The sequence below is a fragment of the Callorhinchus milii genome, unplaced genomic scaffold, assembly GCF_018977255.1.
Source record: "Callorhinchus milii isolate IMCB2004 unplaced genomic scaffold, IMCB_Cmil_1.0 Scaffold2, whole genome shotgun sequence".
Lineage (NCBI taxonomy): Eukaryota > Metazoa > Chordata > Chondrichthyes > Chimaeriformes > Callorhinchidae > Callorhinchus > Callorhinchus milii.
Window position 1 is genome coordinate 66445236 of NW_024704743.1, and position 22834 is coordinate 66468069.

Sequence of the window (22834 nt, forward strand, 5' to 3'; positions counted from 1 at the left end):
TATAAGAATGGAGACTTTTATCCCTTCAGTCCGGGCTGGATATTTGTATCTCCGATCCTGAGCTGGAAGTACCAAATTAGATGAACAAATGATACCACTGCACAACTCATTGCCTCTACAGTTTTATTTTCAACTTTATGAAACTACACAAAAGCTATACCTATATATTATAATCAAATTCATACCCAGTCTTGTGTACACCACTCGTAAATCGTATACTTGTGAAGTAGTCCATCAAGCAGAAAGAAGTTTTATATAGGAACAAATGTGTGTAGCAGTGAATGCTTGGCAGGAAGTATCAATATAATTCATTTTTGCAAATGAGTCTGTCTCCTGTTCATCTCTATGTCTCTTTGAACCTTTTTATAATAATAAATAATAATCCTTGCATTTGATATAGCGCCTTATCACGTCTTCAACACATCTCAAAACTCTTCACAGAATACACTTTAAAGTATATTGATTGTACATTTTGTGGCCGAAACAGGGCAGTCAATTCTCATAGCTGTGTCCTATAAACAGTGATGGACTGAGAGACCAAATTATTATTATTTTTTTCGAAGGAATTATTACCCCTGGAAAAGTGATGTGCCAATCGACTAACAACCAGGTACCTACTTACTGCTCGGTAAACAAAGTTGTGTGGAGTAAGGAAACCTGGCATTTTGTCCTGCCTGGGAATCAAACCCAAATCCTCTCGTTAGAGAGGCAAGTGCTCTAACCACTAAGCTGCGGGACTTTTTATCCATCATTTCCCATTTATGTGCCCTTCTTCATCCTTATCATGACATTCTGTGGTTTATTCTCTATGTGCCTCTCATTCTGTCTTTATCTAATGAGTCTACGTCCTTACAAAATAGGCTACGGTCATGCAATTGATATATTATGAACGCCTTGGGACGTCCTCCCGACGTGAAATGCGCTATACAAATGTAATCTGGTTGTTGTTGTTGCTTTCGCCGAGGATAGAGGAAGAAATCTGAAATCCGGGAGTGCGGCCTCTATCAAAAATATTAAATTTCTGAGACTTAGGGTGAAACTGTGTGTTTCATAATACGTTCAATGTAATAATTATTTTACTGAAAGCATTATGAAATGCTACACATTTACACTCTATCCTGAACTATCACAATTCATTAACCCCCACTTCCACATTCCCACGTCCTCTTCGTGTCTATTAAGAAGAATGACAACCTCAGCTTTATTTTGGGAGTCAATCAAAAGTATGATTTTAAGTCTTGAAGCAGCAGCTGAATGCTACTTCACCAGATGCCTTCTGAATTAATTCAGATGAAGAAATCTGTTAAGAAGTACCTCAAATTTAATTGAAATTTGTGTTAAACTAGAAATATTAATAATAATCCTTGCATTTGATACAACACCTTATTGTGTCATTTGGACATCTCAAAGCGCTTCACAACATTTTACTGTGATATGTAGCAACATTTTGCACACAACAATGTTCCATAAAGAGCCATGAAATAAGTAATTTATTTTAACTGGGTGATTTTGCCCAGGGCACTGCAATGGAGTGTCATTCTAGACTGTGAGCTCAAAGTTCCAAAATAATTTACAGATACAAAAATAAAATATTTTATGAATTACTGGAACAACCTGTTATAGTATAATGCTGCTTTGCTTCGAGTGTGGGTTTAATCTGAACCCGTACAAACCAGCCTGCTTCTGATTCTGACTAGCTGGCTTCCCGTGCTAAAGAAATAGACAATTTCTGTGTCATCGGGTCACCACTAACTCATGTGTTGTGCATTGGCGTCACTTTGCAAAGGACTTGCAATAGTTAATAAATGCCGATAGTTGAGGAAGTAGTCTAAATTCACAGCATCTGGTAATGTGGGCAATAATACGGATCATCATCACTGCATCCTGTATAAAGTCACTTAGCACAAACAGTCAGTACAGGAATAAAAATTCTTAATTAGTAACTGTAATTCCATTAAACCATTATAGAGATTTTTTTTGCTGGTTCTGCTGTTTACAAGGGTAATAACAGTAACAACAATTCAAACAATTGCAATGTTTCAGCCTCTCTACTGCCACCCTTTGGAACTCCATCCCACAGTCCCTTTGCCTCAATCCCTTCCTTGCCTCCTTCAAGGCAGGTCTCAAGACCCTTCTCTTCGACCTCACCTTCGGGCACTATCCTAGTCCTACGCGCCCTGCCCTCCTATCCTCCCCAATCCCAAACCTTCTCGGGTCAAAATCCCTGACCGTCCAGCGCCATGTCCGCACTGTGTCGGTGGAGGCTGAGAAGCTCCTTAAAATCAATCCAGTACAAACATCCAGTATAACATTCACCCATTCCCACATTGCCAACTTTGAAATCTACACTTCAGCAGCTCAAAAATTATTGTTCATCTTTGTCTTTGTTAATCTTATTCTGTCAAATTAAAACATGTGCAAATGTTTACAGCCTACCTGCGCAGCCCAGAGGTAGTCTAATCGTAACTTCAGGTCCAGCTGTCTGGAATGAAGGGCCAGTGCACAAGTGAAGAGTAAGATTGCCAAAATCGGTTCGTATCCTCGTATGTAAAATGAGCCACCCCTTCAGAGAAGAGCACAGAAAGAACATCATTTAGTTTTTTACTGTTAACCAAACTTGTGTACAAATGATTAATGTATTTCAGTATGTTCAAAAAATCAACATGCAATCAATAAGCCCAAACAAGTACATAATCTTGTAAGATTACACAGTTAAAAGCCAGTTCTTTTTAATAACTGTGAAAAAATGGCTTCCAAATTAAGAATGAATTTAAGAATTTTTACAATTCTGTGCAATCGTAGATTTTATCACAAAATATTCTTACAGGATAAGATACGGTGAAAGTTTAGCACATTATACTTAAAATAATGAGCTAATATGTCGAGTATACTTATATCTAGAAATGTATTTTGTTTTGCATTAGAGAAAGCAAAATCGTATTAGTTTTACAGATTATACCTTATTTAAACACTATAAATTGACATTAAAATAATAATCCTTGCATTTGATATAGCGTTTTTCACATCTTCTAGACATCCAAAGCGCTTCACAGAATATACTGTAAAGTGAATTGAGTGTATACTTGTAGGCGAAACGCGGCAGCCAATTGCGCACAGCAGTGTCCCACAAACAGTCGTGGATTGAAGTGACCAATTTATTATTGTTTTTTTTCTTGAAGGATTATTATCAGGCGTGTGGAGTAAGGAAACTTGCCCAAAGTTTCACCCTGCTGGGAATCAAACCCAAGTCTCTCACTTGCGAGGCGAGTGCTCTAACCACTGAGCTATGGGACTCCACTATTATGAGCAACTGTTTAAACTACAGAGTGCTATCGTGAATTGTGCTTTTGTTTCTCTTACAGTTTAATTAATGTAACTGCCCATTATATAAAACCATATTAATTAGACAGAAGACAAGTTCCACTTTTATCTGAAGTTTGAGAATACACGAGAGTGAAGAGAAGAGATTTTGATTTATATCTCATTCTTCTTCAGTATAGTTTCATAGACACCAATTGGCTTGGGATTATGATGGATGGAAGACCAAATACCAATAAAAAAAATGTGCCAAAGTGCATTGTATGTTTCTATATTTCTATGATTCTGGAACTTCACCCAAGCAAACTATTATTTGCATGTTGAGCTTTGACACCAGAATATGGTGACACTTACCCCACTGCTCTTCTGTATCCGCTAATCTCAAGAACAGTTATGTATAATATTGTGACAAGGAGGAGCAGAATCATTTTTGGCAATGAAGATATGCGCAAGAATATTGCGAGACTTAGTGTTCCAACAACACAAGCGAGAAAAGAGTAATGGGCAGTTTCACAGGGCTTTTCAGGCATTGTTTTATTTACGCCATCCGGGTCAATGATAACAATAGAACTGCTGGAGTTGTTAGTCCATATCCAAGGCATACAGCCGACCTGTACAAGACACAATAATAAGCATTAGCATTCCTTTCTGCAATATATTTAGTATAACCTATTTCTGTGACCTTCTATAACCCTATCAACCCAATTGTTCCCTTCACTCAATGAACATTGGCCTGCTTATATCCCCTGTCCTATCCTCCTTACCATTCACAGGCTAGTTTGCTTCACAGCAACCATACCTATTTGCCAAAGCCCCTCGCATGAGGACTTGGATTAAGCAGCTAGTGCTGAGTAAGCCTGGTACGCGGAACTGGATTGTATCTCGAGAACATCAAAGTTACTAGCATGTCACAAGCTGTCCTGTAAAGGTTCGCCCATCAGGATGAAGGCAGATGTCTGCCAGATAGCTGATGAGGAATCTCTGAGGCTTGGGGCAATAGCTGCTGCAAGGCATTACCTAGAGTCCCAGTTTGTGGAAATACATTTGTATACACAGTTCCTGGAATCCACCTTGATTGGTTTGCAGAGAGGCAAGTAGCTGCTGCTTAAACTGCACACTTTCAATTGGTTGGACCGTCGCTCAAGGGGAAGGGACGTGTGCCTGAGCTCCAGACAGGAAGATGGTGGTAATGCTCTCACACATTTCATGCTGAGCAGTGTGGCCCACTGGGAAGCTCACAGGGAGTTCCTGATACCTACCATCTAGTGAAGGTTCAAACCTGCGCTTGTCGGATGTCAAATAATGAACTTGTGACTATCCTCTTTCGGGGAGTGGGGGAAGGTAAGTGAGTTCTCCTCCAGGTCACTGATAATGACAGTACAAGCCTGGCTCGTCGGCAAGACTTGGAGTGGCAAACCAGTCACTGAGTGATCCTAGCTAGACAAGCAGCAGGAAAGCTTGCCAAAGAGTGCTATCAATAGCAAGCTATGTGGTTTTAGCTGGTTAGAGTCCAGCAGTAATCCAACACACACTCTGGGGTCCCCAAACCTTGGGTCTTGCCAACCTGCGCCTTATACTTTCCGGAATTGGGTAAGCAGGATATGTCCCTCCAGGGAGAGAGAATGCACATTCCTTTCCAACAATCTATCTCTGGGATTTTCATGTGTAGGTGAGATGCATTGAATTCTCAGTTTGGTTTGGATATTCTTAAGCCTGGTGATGGGTTTCCGTATGTGTCCGGCACCCAACTGACAAAAACCAAAAAAAAATCACAGGTGAGCATTCAGAGATTCTGGTCTTGTTCTCTAGACCTGCATCCCAGAGTGATCCAACTTGTTCCTTCCCTCCCCTCATTGAAGATCCTCCAGATATGGAAGGTGTTATATAAATGTAAACTGTATTGTATATCATGGCACTTGCTTACCACACATCCCTGGGCCACAGAGTAAGTTAAGACCACTATGAAGACACAGATAATTGTTCGAATTTGTATCGTCAGGCACCCTGGAAAACACTAAAGAGATAACAGGTTCTTATTTTACTGAACAAACCTGTGTGACATTTCAATAACGATCTTGATAATTCCTAGCTTGATTTGCTTAGTGCTGTAATATATATTTATTGCTCATTACAATAACAGTGTAGAAAAGCTAGTAAACAATTTAGTAGCTAAATCCCACATCAGGCAATATTTTACCAATTACCTAAAATTCAAAAGTTCACGTTATTATACTTTTTTTTAGTCAGGATAATATCTGTAGCCTATCCATGCTGACAACCTAGATGTTCAAATGGTTTTGTGCTTATCCAGTTGAATGGCTTACATTCAATTTAATATATATATGCACAGGGAATGTAAAAGCTGTTAAAATATTTCTTCTAATGTCTATTCAATGGGATTAGTTTTCCTGTGGTCGAGTGTAACAGAGATGCATTGAAGAAGCACATGTGGACAAATTCCTTTCAGTCACATATTATATTCTCACTGAACCTAAGGATGCAATTTGCAAATTTAAACCAAAGAAGAAATAAAACCTCCAAAACATATTTTGAGTTAGAGGGAAGTTTTCAAATGTGCAAAATGTCAGGTGCATATTAATTGCAGACAGCCTGTTCAATATAGTTTAAGCCGAGACTCCAATGCATTGCTGGAGGTGTACTCCATTGTTGGAGGTATCGTCTTCAGATGAGATGTTACACTCCGTCTGCCTGTTCAGGTGGACATTAAAGATCCCATGGTACTATTTGAAAGAAATATTTTTTGGAGCATGATAAAATATTGCCTGAAACATTAGTTCATTGCCCTTCACAACTGTAATTATTTAGATATTTTTGTACATGTTGAGAATGTTGAATGTTATGTTCAAATGATACTTTATAAAAGTAAGGACAGAAGCAACTTATTTTCCAGAAAGAATGTATGTTTTGTATACACTGGTACAGTTCCTACTTAAGTGTCTGCAATATTTGCTACATATTCATGAGATTTGTTATGGGCAAATACAACTATATCTGGAGCCAAGCAGATGTCAACTTTGGCTTGAACATTAACTATGCAGTCACATGGGAAAACATAAGCATATTTATTGTTATAATACAGAATATTTTCCTCTGAATTGTGGGGAGTGGGGTGTAGGGAGATAAGCATCCAAGCCTGTGTAAAATTGAAATTTGCAAAGTCGGAATCCCTAGATATGACAAAACCTTCAATCTGGAGGAATCACTTGAAGTTAAAGTTTATTTATAGTGATGATAAAGTTCAGCCGAGCAAAAAAGAGAAACACTGGATTCAGAATGCTAGTTCAAAGAATTCAAAGGCATGGAAACCACTCTGCTGAGGGGTGGGAGTGGAGAGAGACAGGATATCCATGGTGAGGAGGAGTATACATTAACCAACTTCTGAAATCTTCATACAATAGAATATTTTTTGTAGCAAGAAATCTGAAATTGTCAAACTGGTGAGAACCATGAAAAGAGTCACTGATTTAGGTGAGCAAAATATGCCAAGGGGTGAGTGATTGAATTAGAAATGGGTTTGATAGGCAGGTACAAGGAAGCCAATGGGTCTGCCATGATAGAACTATCAGTGCATCGTTTAGAGATGATAGAGGTGAAAAGTGTTTGATACAGAAACAATCAGATTGGAAGCAATGAGAGGAAAGAGTTCCAGCAGCTATTAACTTTGGTGATGGTTTGCGCTCGATGCTGTAGTCATGTTGTTTAGAGAGATAGGAAATAGAAATCATATTATTGCTCATCCAGCCACATTCAAATCTTTGTTCGATCCTCAACTGTCTTTCTCCCCATATCATGCCATGACCCACTCTGCCTTCCCCCACCTCCTCAACAATGCCCGACTCTGCCACTGCCTCACTCCTCAGGCCACCAAAACCCTCATACACGCATTCGTCACCTCAAAGTTCGACGACAGAAACTCCCTCCTTATCGGCCTCCCCAACTCTTCCCTCCACAACCTGCAGATCATCCAGAACTCTGCAGCTCGTGTCCTCTCTCGCACCAGGCTCCGTGACCCTATCGTCCCCACTCTCGCCCGGCTCCACTGACTCTCCATCCCTCAGAGGATTGAGTTCAAAATCCTCGTCCTTACTTTCAAGGCCACCCAAAGCCTTGCCCACTCCTACATCTCTGACCTGCTGACTCCCTATCAACCTTTTTCGCTCCCTCTGTTCATCAGGCTCCAGCCTGCTGAATGTCTCCCGCCCAACCCGCCTTACCATCAGCAGCCAGGCTTTCAGCCTCTCTGCCCCCACCCTTTGGAACTCCATCCCACAATCCCTTCACCTTGCTCTCTCTGTTGCCTCCTTCAACGCACCACTCAAGACCCTCCTTTTCAACCATCCCTTCAGCCGCCGTCCTACCTCTCTGTCCTTCCCTCACCCCAACCCTGCTCCCCACCCCAAGCTCAGATCCTGATCCTCGACTGTTCAGCGCTTTGGGATGTCCTCCTGACGTGAAAGCACTTTTCCAAATGTAATTTTGCTGTTGTTGTTGTGCCCATAATGAAAACATAATTGTCAAAACATTTGATGTCGTTGTTAGAAATGAAATTAGCAGAGTGGGGACTAGGTGCTCAGAGGGATAAATATTACAGTGGACGAGAGGGATGGAGAAATTTAGGTACTCATTTCATGATGTCAGTTCCCAAATGTTAAGATCAAGAGAAAGCAGAAGACAGTAGTTCAATGCTGGTTAAGGGGTATATCTAAATCATCACCTTAACTTTCATTTTCAGGTGCTGACAGACCTGTTCATTTCAAGAATTTTAGTTTGTTCTTGACTTCAGGTCCAAAGAGCATCTTTACATCTAAGACTATACTTTAGTGACTTGAAGCCTCAGGCAGTTTTGGTGATCCTGCAAGCATCTGAAAATGTCAAAGATGATTGACTCCATGGCTCCAGTTTGATTAGCTCAGGTTACACTAAAAACTCTAAGCAAACAGCAAATACATTTAAAAGTGTATTATATGAGATTTGTTTCAGTAGCTTTTTTAAAAAAATAACAGGACATATTTTCTAAGAATTATAGGTACAGAAATGGTTATAATACAAAGCACTACTGTTTGTAAAACTGCTATCATTTTTAAACTGGCAACATGAAGAGGATTCGTAACTGTAAATTGTTTTAAATACATATTTCGAATTAGCCACAAGCACAACCTGTTCTAAACACATATGCTATTACCCAAAGTTTAATATGTTTCTCAGGCAATTCTGCAACCCTGCATGTAATGATTACTAGCATGAAATCCCAATGCAAATAGAGCTCACAGCATCAACTTTGACAATATCAACAGGAGTTAAAGGAAATCCCAGAATAAGTATTTTTCAAATTTCAACACAGAATGGATTCTGTATTAAATCACAGTCTCAAAAAGTTTAAAATACTAAATTTACACTTTAAGCTGAAAAGGTCTTTAGACTCTGAGAAATTTAGAACCATAGAAATTTACGACACAGAAGAAGGCCACTTAGTCCCCATCATGTCTGTGCCGGTTCTTTTCAGAGATATCCTTTCTGTCCCATTTACCTGCCCATTCCCCATACCCCTGTAGGTAACTCCTTTTAAAAAAAGTATATAGAATTATTATAGAGTTAATATTATTTCCTTTTGTTATTTCATATGAAATGCTTCATGGAAAAATGTCCTATTCAATAGATCATATGACAGGCATGATATAGTCAAGTGAAGGACTGCAGGGTGGGGGTAACTTTTCTCTCCAAACTAGCAATGAAAGCTATCTCTGCCTCCTTGGTTTTAATTCTGATATTCCAAAAATACATTTTAAGTGCTGCTTCACACCACCGAGTCAAAATGAGTTTTCGAATCATAACACTGACAACTGGAGTTTACTTAAAGAATCATGTCAATGGATTAAAAAAAACCTCAAATAAAATGTTACTCTTGGAGGAATGTGCTCAGTTTTTGCATCCATATGTCCAAAAGTATAATGGTAGAAAGGTACAACTAAGGGCTACAAGACAGTCCTTAGCCTAAGGCGTTATGATGTAGAACTAAAATGAGGTCTTCTTATCCTTAATTGAAATGATGGGACTAAACGATGACTGTGAGTTAAAGGTTTAAGATTATAAAGGGACCAGACAACTGAAATAGTCTCAACCATTGCCTTCAAATTCCTTTCAAGAACTATGGAAAATCTAGCTTCTAAGTTGAAATTGATTTGAAGAAAATTCTGCATCATCTAAATTTTAGGACAATGGTCTTACAGCTCAGATAATGAAAAATGTTGAATCCTTGAGTGGTTTTGTGTTTTATTGTAGTGTACCAGAAACAAATAACTAAGGATTTGATGATGAAACCATGAATCTACTAACAAGCAATATTATTTCACTGTTGTACATTGCTTATGATTGCACTTGCCTTACCTATTGGAAGAAAATAAGTGTGGTTCAAACTATTTTTGGTGCTTAACAGTGTAAGAGTTTAAAACAAAGGCTTGTGTGATGAGCTGCACTGTCTCCAGGAAATTGTCTGTATGTCATGCTGCCCTGCAAGACTTTGGCTCCAACTCAAGATTTTCTCGGAGTCGAAGCCTGGCGAGTCCGAGTGAAACATGGAATATCCATGCAGAAAATTCAGTCTCAATCATTTTTTTTGTTGCGCTACCTTAGTTAATACTGCAACATTAACAATTATATTACTGGTTAGATCACATTTGGAATACTGTGTCTCATTCTGGTTACCATACTATAAGAAGGATATAGATATATAAGAATACAGTGTACATTTTCTAAGATGATATCAGAGCTGGCAGGTTACTACTATCAGGATACACCTCATTGGTTAGGTCTTTTTTCACTAAAGATTAAAAATTTAAGGGAAACTTAGTAGAGGTGTTTAAAATTATAAAAGGGGTCGATAAGGTAGGCATAATTAGGCTGCTTCCACTGGCTGGGTAATCTGTAACCAGAGGGCACAAGTATAGATAGCGACTAGATGATCTAAAAGAGAATTAAGGCAAACTGCTTCATGCAGAGGGTAGTGACATTGTGGAACGGTGATTCAATCAGGTAGTGTAGATCCATTTAAGAGGGAGATAGGCTTTCACATGATAGAGAAGGGAATAGAAGCGTATGGAGGGAGTGAGGAATGGATGGATACTCATGTAGAGTATAAATACCAGCATGGACTGGTTGGGTCAAGTGGCCCATTTCTATGTTGTACATCCTTTGTAAATGAAAATTGATGTTAAGAGGGATTTGTAAAATAACTGCTGTCTATTAGCTGTAGAAATGAAACTCAAACAAGATTATACTCAATTTACCAGTTAATCAGTAACACATTTCACAGAAATGCGAACGTAATTCTCAGGAATCCATTTGCATTATAAATAATAATGTATTGATGGGCCTCTTAAACACAATGATGTAAAAATGGATGAGATTTTACAGTATTAGAGATTAGATTTGAAGAGCTTCAGTATTTTATTTTCCGAGGATTAAAACAGGTTTTAAAAAGAGAGGGAAGAATTCAAGTATGCAGAGAATAATAAAGAAAATAAGTACTTCATGCAAGGTTTAGTGAAGTTGCCTGAAAAAACATAATGATACTTTATGGGACCTATGGCACACTTAATCCAATTACATACCATCGGTTCTTTCGAGAAATGATTTATTTTAGTCAAGGTGATAGGCACTATTTTTAGAAACCGCTGAAGAAAAGAAAAACTGAGAATAAGGATAATAATCCAAAATGGTTAAAATTAAGATTAAAATGTATTTTATCCTATTCCTTCAAGTATTAACTACTACAAAATATGTTGTATCAATATATGCTCAGTTTGATATTTTGAATGATTTATAGCTTTTCTTAATTCGCATGGTAATTTATAACACAAAACAACACAATGGCTGTCATTTGTCAAATTGATACCAGTTTATTAGCTCATTGCTGCTTGCCTTTTTCTCCTATCCATAAGAGGAGTACCACCAAAATGCAAGGCTGCAGGTTACATTTTTCTGCTATGGAAGATCACTACTCATTTAGTTGAGGCCATGCAGGAAGGTAGGCTCAAACCAAATAAATATTTTACGGCCTAATTTGCGAAATTTATAAAAGGATTTGTAAGTAATGAATCCTGCAGGTTGCTGGATAAGCCTGAGCCTCCAGAGCTCTGTTTGGATGCCGACTGACGCCATGCTCCTGCTAAGATCCAAACTATTTCTCTCTTTGGCTTAATGGCTTAATAGGAGTCAGAACTCAAATCTATGCCAGTTGGAGTTCGACATCAAAAACATCTAAATTGATACAGGTTTAACTCACTGCGGTTCACCGCTCACTCCTAACCATGAGTGGGATGACATAGAAATGCAAGGCCGCAGGCTTCACGACTTTCAAATCCTTTTCCAAATCTTGTAAATTGTATCTCAATGTTAAATATATGTTTGTAAAATTTAACTGAAATGAAAATAATAGAAATAATGAAGTCATGTTTAACAGTTTCTCATTTTCAGCACGTACCTTTCCTCCCATATTCTAATCATCTGAATAATCCCAAAGAAGTACAAAAGAACCTCATTATAATGCCCTTCAATACAACACTACCTCACTCATGACAAGGCTTGCCACTTTTAATCAGGAAAAATCAGTATTGGTCAGGTTTTCATTAAATTGAGAACAATTCATTTCCATTGTAAAAGATTATGGTTTTGAATTACAGGTCATAAGGCGACCATCAATGTCACTTTGTGTGCATTGTGATTGCAGCACCGCTAACATCATGTCCTGTGCATTCACGGGAAGTAATGTTGAAGGCACTGCCAGCTCATGTGGTTGTTCTGGAGGGATGAGATTGAATGAGCCGAAGAGCCTTCTTCATCCAGACTAATCTTATGATCTTGTGACGACGTCTCCGACAATGCAGTACACCCAAAGAAATGCATTGGAGTGACAGGAATATGTGAGTTCAAAGCCCCAACTAACAATCTTCTGCTACAGAGGTGAGAGTGGTATCAAATCAGACAGCCATTGTGTTGTCAATTTTCTTTTTTAAATTTTAGTCATTATTGTGGTGTCTCCTTCTTTCTCATCTAAATGTAGTAATTGTTCATTGTCAAACCCAACAAATGAAACGGGTTGCTCTTGTCTTTATCCTTCCCTCTTGCTCAACTCTATTTTGGGCGATTTTGCTGTCCCCACAATTATATGATTAATGGAGCATTTTTATACATTGTGACATTTTTATAAATATTCATATTGGACTGTCAAAGATGTCTGTCTACGCAATTTCATGATTGCCTTATGAACACTTAATAATTTGATTGTAAAGCAAGTCACTGTGGATAACATTTCAGGCTGTATGAAAATATTATGAAAATGAAACAAACAAATTCCTATAACCAACACTCAATTGCCTTTGTGTTTTGAAGAATCTCTTTTGACAACTACAAAAAAGATTTTTTAGATTTCCTTAATATTTTCTTTAGAAATAAAGGAGAGAATTGCAGTATTCCAAAGCACGTTCCTTTCCTTGATTAAAGTCGGGGATAATTACGGAACACTTCACTGCATGAATAGAAAATGAAATCAAAATGTGTCATTAAAATCTATGCTTGATGATGTACTTGGGACTGAACAACCTCTTGCCCCAAGCTTCTGAACAATGGTTTCTTCCTCTGCTTTTTCCAACAGTGGAATCCTATATATAGCGAAGGTGTCTGAAAGTCACTCCTTGCGCCTGGAACAGACTACAACATACCTTGAGAATTTTTAATTTGAAATAGAATGTATTGGTTATTTCAGTCAACTTCTTCCATTTGAGATGGTTTGAATTTTAGTTTTAACCTTTACAAAAAAATATCTTTTAAGCTGCTTTCTAACCAATAAGACCAAAATCGCCATTCTCAGGGGCAGGATAAAAAGTCTTCACTTTTTTTTTATCCTACCAAATGGGAGCAGCAATTTCACATCTCTTCACCAGATACAGAGTTTAAAAAAATGAAAAGTTAGATCTCCTCCAGTTGGCAGAATGCATTCCTTGGGCCTTTTGTTACATGAACCAATGGAAATTGTTTGGAAGTTGGAACCATTTCTCAGAAATCAGGGATGAGGGGCATTGTTCAGTCCCAAACCCGTCATTTAGGATAAATTGTAAAGACATGTTTTAATCACAACTAGCACAATGGATAATTGAGGATTTGAGTGTGTTTCAGATTATCACGGTTTTCATGCCATATTTTCCCCCCAAACAATGATTCATGTTAGGTTGAGTCCTACACGGCACTGGTCACTTTCCAGAAATCCCAAGAAGCACTGAGGCCAACTGTAGCATCCTTGCTGCCCAGAAAACTTAGCACAAACTAAGGCTCTAACCTGGGACCTTCCTGGTCTAAAGGGCTCAGTTTTTATACTAGTGAGTGGTACTTTACAACTGAACCATGAAGGGGGCCTTTTTATGATAAAAATTGTATTACCTTTATATTTCTAATCTTTTCCAGTGTTGTGAGATTCTCCAACTTCAGATGTTTCCCTTCATTGGTCAAAGAAATGATCTTTGAGATTTCAAAACCTCATAGGTTAAGTCTAAAATCATGGTGGAGCCAAGGACTGGGTGATGCAGTGCATGAGCAATGCTGTCCTTTCATCTCTGAGACTTGGGTTTGAATCCAGTCCAGACTGAAGGAATGAAAATATCTGCTGTCTTCTCTGTAAGGAACCTGCATGAAATGAGATTGGTGGTCTCAATCCAGCTCCTAGTGAGTATGGATAAACAGCACAAAATAGTCCATAATTCAGTATTAATTGGCACTTATGGAAAGGAGACCATAGAGATGGCTGATCTCCCACAGCTGTAGTGGGGGATTCTATTTGGAGGCCAGTGTTTGGGTATACTACTGGGCAGAATAGTACAAGCTTTACTCGTGGTATACCTGACCATGAATGCTTGGCGTAGATATTGCGTGACATAAAAGAAGTGTTCCATTTCCAACATTAATAATAATAATCCTTGTATTTGATAGAGGACCTTATCAGGTCTTTGACATGTCTCAAGCAAACTAATTAAACATTTGAAAGCTATATTTAAATCCAACAACACACAACCTTTTTTACTGAGGACCTAGATTGTGGTATTTGTCTCCCAGACTTATTGAATTGATTATGGCTTCCAGGTTAGCAAATATTGGATTGGAAAATCTGCGGGAAGATTCTCAAATCCCAAATGGGAAACAGACTGCCCTTCTGCTCGCTGGTCTTCTATCAGATTTTGCCAATTGTCAATCCCAATTCATAAATATGCAAATCCAAATTTCACCAACCAAAGGTCACAACAACACAATAAATCCAGTGTACAAATATTATATTTTTAAAGGTATCAACTGTCTTGTTTTTCCAGGTAAGATTCAGAAGAACTCTATGAGCTCATTTTAAATCCTTTAAACTCTTTCAAGGTGGACAAAGTACAATTGTATTTTATTCTGCAATTCATACCAAACATACCAAACAATTGGTTTTGTTATCCAGTGAAATCAACAATATGGACAAAAAATATATTAAAAAGATGCTTTACCTGTACTCGAGTAACGTGTAGATACATTATACAAGAAACCAGGAAACAAATGCAGAATACCAGGAGGACAAGAACTACTGTACTCCTAGTAAAGAGAAACAGAATGAGATACATTGGTTTATAAATAAAAAGGGATCAGAATAAAGAATAGGCTGCAAACAGTTCTAATTAGAGTATATAAGCCACTTACTGTTGTATTATGAGAAGGTACACAAGGCCAAATAAGGCAGCGAGTATAAGTGAAAGAATGACTGAACTGGTGAAATATTCATCGTGAAGCTGATGGTACTGTGGATAGAGGAGAGAAAGTAACGTTTAATGTGAAGTAGAATCATAACACTGTTGTTTGCTGTGTGGTATTCAGAGAGTGCAAGATTTAACTTCACTAAAGGATCGATCCACAATTAGAATTTGTGCATAATTTTATAATGCAGGGTGCATAGTAACAAATATATATGTATATGTTCTTCCATTATATGCAGCAAAAATATTGTGTTTTATATGACTCACTATCAAATATAACATGGACTTCAGGTCGGCTCCAACATCAGCCTCATTAAGTAGAATGAACTGTCAACATTAAAGCTATTGACATTGAGAACAGTGGATCAGTTTTAAAACAAGAGTTGACTAATTCCCGCACAATGTAATTAATATGATAGTTGTTGATAATCCATTTTCGCAAATGGACTAACAAACAGGCAGCTTCTGTTCATCTAGGACATCATCTGAATCCCTCGATTAGATTACTGCCTATGATGCACTGATGCCAATCTAGTTATATAACAGATTCAGAAGATGACATGCAGCTGCCCTTGTTCTTGTCTCTGGATTCACTGTGTTATGCCTCCTGATACGGAACAATTTATATATCTTCTTTGCGCCTTTCACATCAGGAAAATGTCTCGAAGCACTTGACAAAGCTGGGCAAACACACACATTGGGAGTGGGAGAAAAGGGGGTGGGGAGGGGAAAGATGACTAAGTGCTGTAAGTTAAAAAGGTACGTTTTGAGATGTGCCTTGAAGGGTAGGGAGGGAATGAGTCAGAGGCACTCCAAGGTGGAATTCCAGGTAACGGGTGTAGAACGGCTAAACCCTGCCAGCTGATGGTGGGCAGATAGGGTGAGGGACATGAAGCAGGCCAGAGTTTGCTGAGCGAAGGGACTGGTAATATACAAAAAGAGTGATTTTCAGTAAAGTTCTCTTTTTCATAGCCGCACCCAGCTTAGTGAAGAAAGGTACTAATTTTTTTAATTAATTAATCCTTGCATTTGATACAGCGCTTTTCACGTCCCAAAGCGCTTCACAGAACACACTGTAAAGAGAATTGACTGTATATTTGTGGGCGAACGCGGCAGCCAATTGCGCACAGTAATGTCCCACAAACAGTCGTAGATTGAAAATGACTAATTTATTATTGTTTTTGGTTTTGGAGGGATTATTATTAGGTGTGTGGAGTAAGGAAACTTGCCCAAGGTTTCGCCCTGCCTGGAATTGAACTCAGGTCTCTTGCTTGCAAAGCGAGTGCTCTGACCATTGAGCTACAGGACTCCACGATGTATCTTTGGGATATAAAACTAGGAGATTGCAGGTTAAAATCTTGGTCTGTGCTAAGTGGGCTGATTCAGCCAGGGTAACAGAGGTTGGGCTGCTTGGATGTTGAAAGAGGATAAGTTTAGGGTCAGTTGTATTGCCCTCAGTGATAACAGACTCATTGTCAGATGATAAGTACACACAGGTGCATGGTGCTCATTCAACTATATGCAGTGGAGGGAACGTGAGTTTAACATCTTTAGATGGGGAAAGCAAAGTGGAGAAAAGTGGCAGGGAAAAAAAATTACTTTCTAGTGAAAGCCATCCTTATCCAGATTATAATTGTTTGGAAACATTCCTTTCTGTCAAGTGATAAGTGCTTTCAGACATCTAATGTGAAAGGGACTACATAAATTGTACTGTATTGGTGTAAAGAACAAGGCAGCAATTTGAAAACAAATTGTAGCATAATGGAAGACACAAAATCTCACAGTCACCTCAAATAATAATAATAACAATCCTTGCATTTGCTATAGTGCCTTATAAAGTCATTGAGACATCTCAAAGCGCTTCACAGGATATACTGTAAAGTAGTTTGACTGTGTATTTTGTGGGCAAATGTGGCAAATGACATAAAGGGACTTTTGGTCTTTGATCAAACATTGTCAATTCCTGTCCTGAGACGTGGAATCGCAGCAAAAGAAGATTATATTTCAGTGATATTGCATTGCTACAGATTAGATAGGAGCATTCCAGTTAGAGGTGAACAATAGATAAGTGTATAAATTACAGAGAGTTTTTTTTAATTTTACATTTTAGAGCAGTAACTCTTAATGTGGTAGTGTTATTTTGATGGGAATTTTCTGCTCCAACTGGAGTCAGTGCAGTTTTTGTTTTGATCAGCTGGGTGTCTATCACATGCAGAAACATATCACAATGCTTTAGAATATCTAACGACTAAGAGTTTCACATTTGTGCCACCTACACATGGATATTAGCCTGTGCCTAAAATGAATTGTGCCCTCTCTTCTTAGAGGAATGCATCCTGCTTATCCAATTCTGGAAAGTGTTAGATACAGGTTTGGAAAAGGCCTGGGGATCTCAGAGTATATGGTGGGGTATTGCTCAATTTTAATTGGTTATACCTGCATAGTTACCGTTGAGAACACTGTCTGGCGAGCTTCCCACTGCTTGTTTAGGGCAAGTAAGGCACTGACTTGCAGGATTAAAGGGAGATGAATGGATAGAATCCATGCTCCCAATGGCCAATCTGCCCCTCCAAGTCTTCCTCGGACTATTGACATTCATTCAATTCTGACTTTCCATTGCCAAGCATATCACCTTAGGCCACCAAGGAGACCCTGCTTACCTCCCCCTCCCCCCTCCCAAGAAGGATAGTTCCCTTGCTGCTGTGATTGCAACCATTCCTTTTGCAGATTTCACTGTCCAAGATCATATGGGGTTAATAGTTTCACATACAGTCTAATATGTGTTTGAATTCTGTTAATCCGATTGGGAAAAAATGTATTCTCTCATATTTTTAAATCAGGGAGCTATCCTGGCCATGTTGAGTTTCCACTACTTCCCCTTTAATTACTATCCACTTGAAAGCAAACACATTAATTAATTTGTTTTGGTCTTTATTTCAGCAGCAGTTAAAAGCAGCTTCTTCAAATCCAGAATCAATATAATAAACTAGCTTAATTCAAATCCTTCAGCACCAACAAATTTGCTGTACACTAGCTTGTCAACTAATTTCATTCGGTTAATGACTACTTTACCGAATGATGTGGTTTGGCTTGATCGCTATCCCACTGTCCAAACTGGAAACAAGTTGACAATTTGTGAGAAACCCTAAACTGTGGCAATAAATCTTGGAAAGAAAAATGACCACCCAAGTGACTGACATGTTTGTTTATGTGATAGGCTTAATGAGATCCACTTTGCTATATTCTCCATACGATAAGAAATGCAACTCTAGACCTCCTTGGTGAGTATTGAAATATTCATCTATTTATCATAATGCAAAAGGGTTAAATGCAATTTCTGAAAGCCAGCAAAAAGTAGAGACTAGAGAGCAAAATAGACCAACAACATCTTTCAATTTACTTGATTTTGTAATCAAGTTACATTTATGCAATGTCTTTCACATCAGCACGATGTCTTACAGCTTCATAGTTGGGAACAACTTTGAGATTGGGGAGGGACAAGTCACAGAGACTGTGGGATGGAGCTACAAAAAACAGGCACAGAATGACTGAAAGCTTATCTACTGATGGTGGGGTGGATGACATGAAGCAGGCCAGTATTTACTCCACAAAGGTTAGGGACCAAGTTGGTAAGGTTGTAGGATGTTGCAGAGCTAGGATGGGGCAAGACCATGGTAGGAATTTAATGCAAGGAATTTTAGGACCTTTCTGAAACCACATATAACTGTTTTGTGAACATCACAAATTAGACAGCTTTCATTATTCACAAACAGAAACAGCAAATAATCTTTTCAGTACCATAGCGGATACCAGAAATCACACCTTAAGGTTCTGGTTTCATGCCACGACATTTCATATCAAGATTTGGCAAGATCTGTTCACAAATCTTTTCACAAGATCAAGTAATACATAAAACAATAACTATGTGAAAATGGGTTAGCCTATCAAATGCCACATGTCAATTTTATTTGTCAACAAAACAACCAACAATTATATAAAAATTATGAATACTGGGGCCAGTGAAATAATATCAAGCTTGTGGAGTACCTATGTCAGCATAGGCCTGGTGTGTGTCTCCGACCTTTGAATGTCACCATTAGTGGTGGTGCCTTCAGCTACTACACCCTTTACCTCTGGATCTCCCTGCCGCAATTCCTCTTTAACTTCCTTTAAATCCCACCATTAGGCCTACCTCTTTGCCTGCGCCTATGGTCACCTTCCCCTCCCCCTTCTCCCCTTTTCAGGATTCAAACCCGCCATGCAGAATAACTGCAAGTTGTTGTTATTATCAAAAAAAAGTTTAATCCACAACTGTTTGTGCGACACTGCTGTGCGCAATTGGCTATCGCTTTTCGCCCACAAAACATATTCTGTGAAGTGCTTTGAGATGTCTAAAAGACATGATAAGGAGCTATATCAAATGCAAGGAATATTATTATTATTATTATTAAAGCTCTCCTTGCTTTCCTCCTGCCAGCATATTTCAGACTCAGAACATCTTTATTCTATTTGTTCTACAATTTTCTTTCTTACAATGGCTATCCTTGTGACCACTCAGATAAAGACTGAGAAATCAGTGGTGAATTATAAACAGCTTTCTTACACTCACAATATGTCTTTCTGAAGCCTTTAGAACTACACATGAATGTTTTATATAGCAATATAAGTTTACCACAAAGGCCAGGCAATCCAAATTCATTAGACCTTCAATTTTTAATAATAAGAAAATCCTTAATTTTAAATAGTATCTTTCACATCTCAATCACTTCACAACAACAAAGCACACATCCAGCACTGCACTGCTGGACTAGACAAGTTCAAAATCCCAACCTGGGACTTGAACCTACAACCTTAAGACTCAAAGGCATGATTGCTACCAACTGAGCCAGGCTGACACAACCAGACTTAAACCTCAGTTCCAGAGTTGAAACAAAGAGTATTGGCTATGATTTCATCTATTCCTATGGTAATTTGTATTGAAAATAAGACAAATTTAGAATAAAAACACATGCATTTCAAATGGAATTGAAGTGAAAAAATTCAGACTTTTGACTTAATGTCAATTTAGGCTTGATGCACACCACCTTACTTTATATTTGAAAAGCACATTTTAATTATGTGTTCAGTAACTTACTTTCTGCTCTCTTTCACTCTGTTTGTACGTTAAGGTAACAAAATGTAAATCTGCCATTTCAGACTCGGTTTGTCGAGCTTCAATCAATCGACTGATGTATCGGTTTACCCGAGTTCCTGCAGTGCTGTGAATGACATTTGTTGGAAAGGATGTTCGGTTCCTGAGCTTCTCAGATGCTGTCCTCAGTGCTCTTCTCTTTGTAATAAAAAGGGAAAATGATTTTAAATTAGTGACAGGGTGCTATACCACTATATCACTGCATTCTAATATAGTCAATTTTTTAATTTGCGTGAAAACCCATTGTAGCATTGATATGGTTATAACGCAGTTGAGGTGTTAATCCCATTCACTGGGCATGAGCACATCGGGCCCTCTCACTTCCCACATACCAGCCAACTCACACAATAAAATGGGCAATATCTACTGAATATGTGCAGCACACAGGCAATGACATCAGAGGTGATCAGAGACTTTGAGGTCAGCTCAGTCAGGTCAGTCCTGTAGCTCAGTGGTTAGAGCACTCGCTTTGCAAGCAAGAGACCTGGGTTCAATTCCAGACAGAGGGCGAAACCTTGGGCAAGTTTCCTTACTCCACACGCCTAATAATAATCCCTTCAAAACCAAAAGCAATAATAAATTGGTCATTTTCAATCTACGACTGTTTGTGGGACATTGCTGTGCGCAATTGGCTGCCACGTTCGCCCACAAATATACAGTCAATTCACTTTACAGTGTGTTCTGTGAAACGCTTTGGGACGTCCTCCTGACGTGAAAAGCGCTATATCAAATGCAAGGATTATTATTATTATGATTATTATTATTTGTGGGTGAATTTGGCTGCCAATTTGCACCCAGCAATGTTTCACAAACAGACATGGAGTATGTGGGATTGTTGGCCAGAACAACAGGATAAATTCCCTTTTTCTTTTCAAACAGTATCATGGGATCCTGTTCATCTCAAAAAGCAAACGGTTTAATATTTCATCCGAAGGACGGACATCTCAGACAATGCAGCACACTCACAGCATTGCATTGGAGTGTCAACATAGATTGTATGGTGACAGGTCCCAATGTTTGAATCTACATCCTTCTGACTCAAGAGGTGAGAGTGCTACCAACTGAGCCAAGCTGACGCACATTATGACATGGTTTTTAACATTATTTAACACTGTCATTATATAAGGTAAGCTGTCCAAAAGAGTATTAGACATAACTATTAGAAATAATTTTCGAATTAAATGGATCAACAAGTAAATATGAAGTACTTAACCATTTTTAATGAGTTATATTCTGAAATGAAATATCAAAGAATTTCTCATGTCAGCACACGGCATGGTCAGGGAATAATATCCTAATGATCTTGTGAAAGGAAAGAGGCAAATCAAAATTCCAGTTGTTTAGAATATGTTGACTTCAGCAGAATGCTTTGACTAAACATATCTTCAAAAATAACTACTGGAAAACCAAAAGGGCTGCCGATGACTACGGAAAATGGTTTAATACTGGTAATAATGTTCACATTTGAAATAGAACCTTATTACGCCATCAAGGCTTCTCAGAGTACTTTAGAGTTTTGGCTATAAATACACAGTTAACACACTTAACACTAATGACTGTGTATTTATGGGCAAACACAGCATCCAATTTGTGCAAAACAATGTCCCACAAGCAACTGATTTCATAAGAATGTCAAGGGCACATGATTATACTGAATTGAAAATGTATTCCCATGATCAAAAAGTAGAATGGCCATATTCCCATTTCTCTGGTTTGAATGGAATGGATACTACCTCCTTGGAAGCACTCATTCTGCTTATCTAATACTGGAAGGTATTAGGTACAAAATTGCAAAAGCCAAGTTTGGAGACATCATATTGTGTGTTGAAGTATTTCCGTCTAATGAATAATAACAACCCATCTACCAAATCCACCTACTATTAAAGTAAGTTTTTTCTTTCATGTTGTACATTATATTATTTTTGCCTACATAAAAAATATATTTGATAATAATTATAGTAAAACATATTTCAATTTATAAAGCAAGATGAAAATGATTTACTTTCTTTTTTTCTATTAATTCATTGTTTAAAAATTACATTTATGCAGTATAAATATATTTGCAAAAAACACAATCAACAATATTATATTATATAATGAGAGAATCGTCATTTACATTTATCCGCATTCTAACATGTTTTGTAAGCAAATAGCATTCAAGTTCATGTGAAGTTGTTTTTTTAAAAACAATTCTTCAGGTGCTTCCTGGTTCAAAGTGATATTTTCACATCTACACAGAGGGATTATTTGCTTCCCCAGTTAGTTTGGATTCTTTGGAAGAAAACACAATCATCCCTTTTGGAAAGAAAAGAAGTGAAGGATCAGAGGAAGAATCATTGTAGAATCCCTCATCCAATATCCAAGGAACAGATCATGGCTGGGAGGAGAAAATTCAGAAAGTGTTTGAAAGATCCTCCACTGGGTCATCTCAATAATAGTTGTCATGAGCCTTTGATGCACGTGTGAAATATGGAGTGACACATCAAACACAGAGGTAAGGTGTTTCCCATTAATTTCCCTTCTCTCAACAACAGTA

The 22834-nt window shown here is 38.1% G+C and overlaps 1 protein-coding gene across 1 annotated transcript in view; it reads right to left on the reverse strand.

Annotated features, from left to right (window-relative positions):
* Window positions 1-22834, reverse strand: part of LOC103187011 (adenylate cyclase type 1) — a 129555-nt gene that overhangs the window by 40180 nt on the left and 66541 nt on the right. Inside the window, exons 9-14 of the mRNA XM_042332456.1 lie at window positions 20242-20436; window positions 15055-15152; window positions 14865-14949; window positions 5243-5332; window positions 3673-3929; window positions 2437-2563 (exon numbers count right to left, since the gene is read on the reverse strand). Of these exons, the coding sequence (XP_042188390.1) occupies window positions 2437-2563; window positions 3673-3929; window positions 5243-5332; window positions 14865-14949; window positions 15055-15152; window positions 20242-20436 (852 nt within the window). The remainder of the gene's footprint in view (window positions 1-2436; window positions 2564-3672; window positions 3930-5242; window positions 5333-14864; window positions 14950-15054; window positions 15153-20241; window positions 20437-22834) is intronic.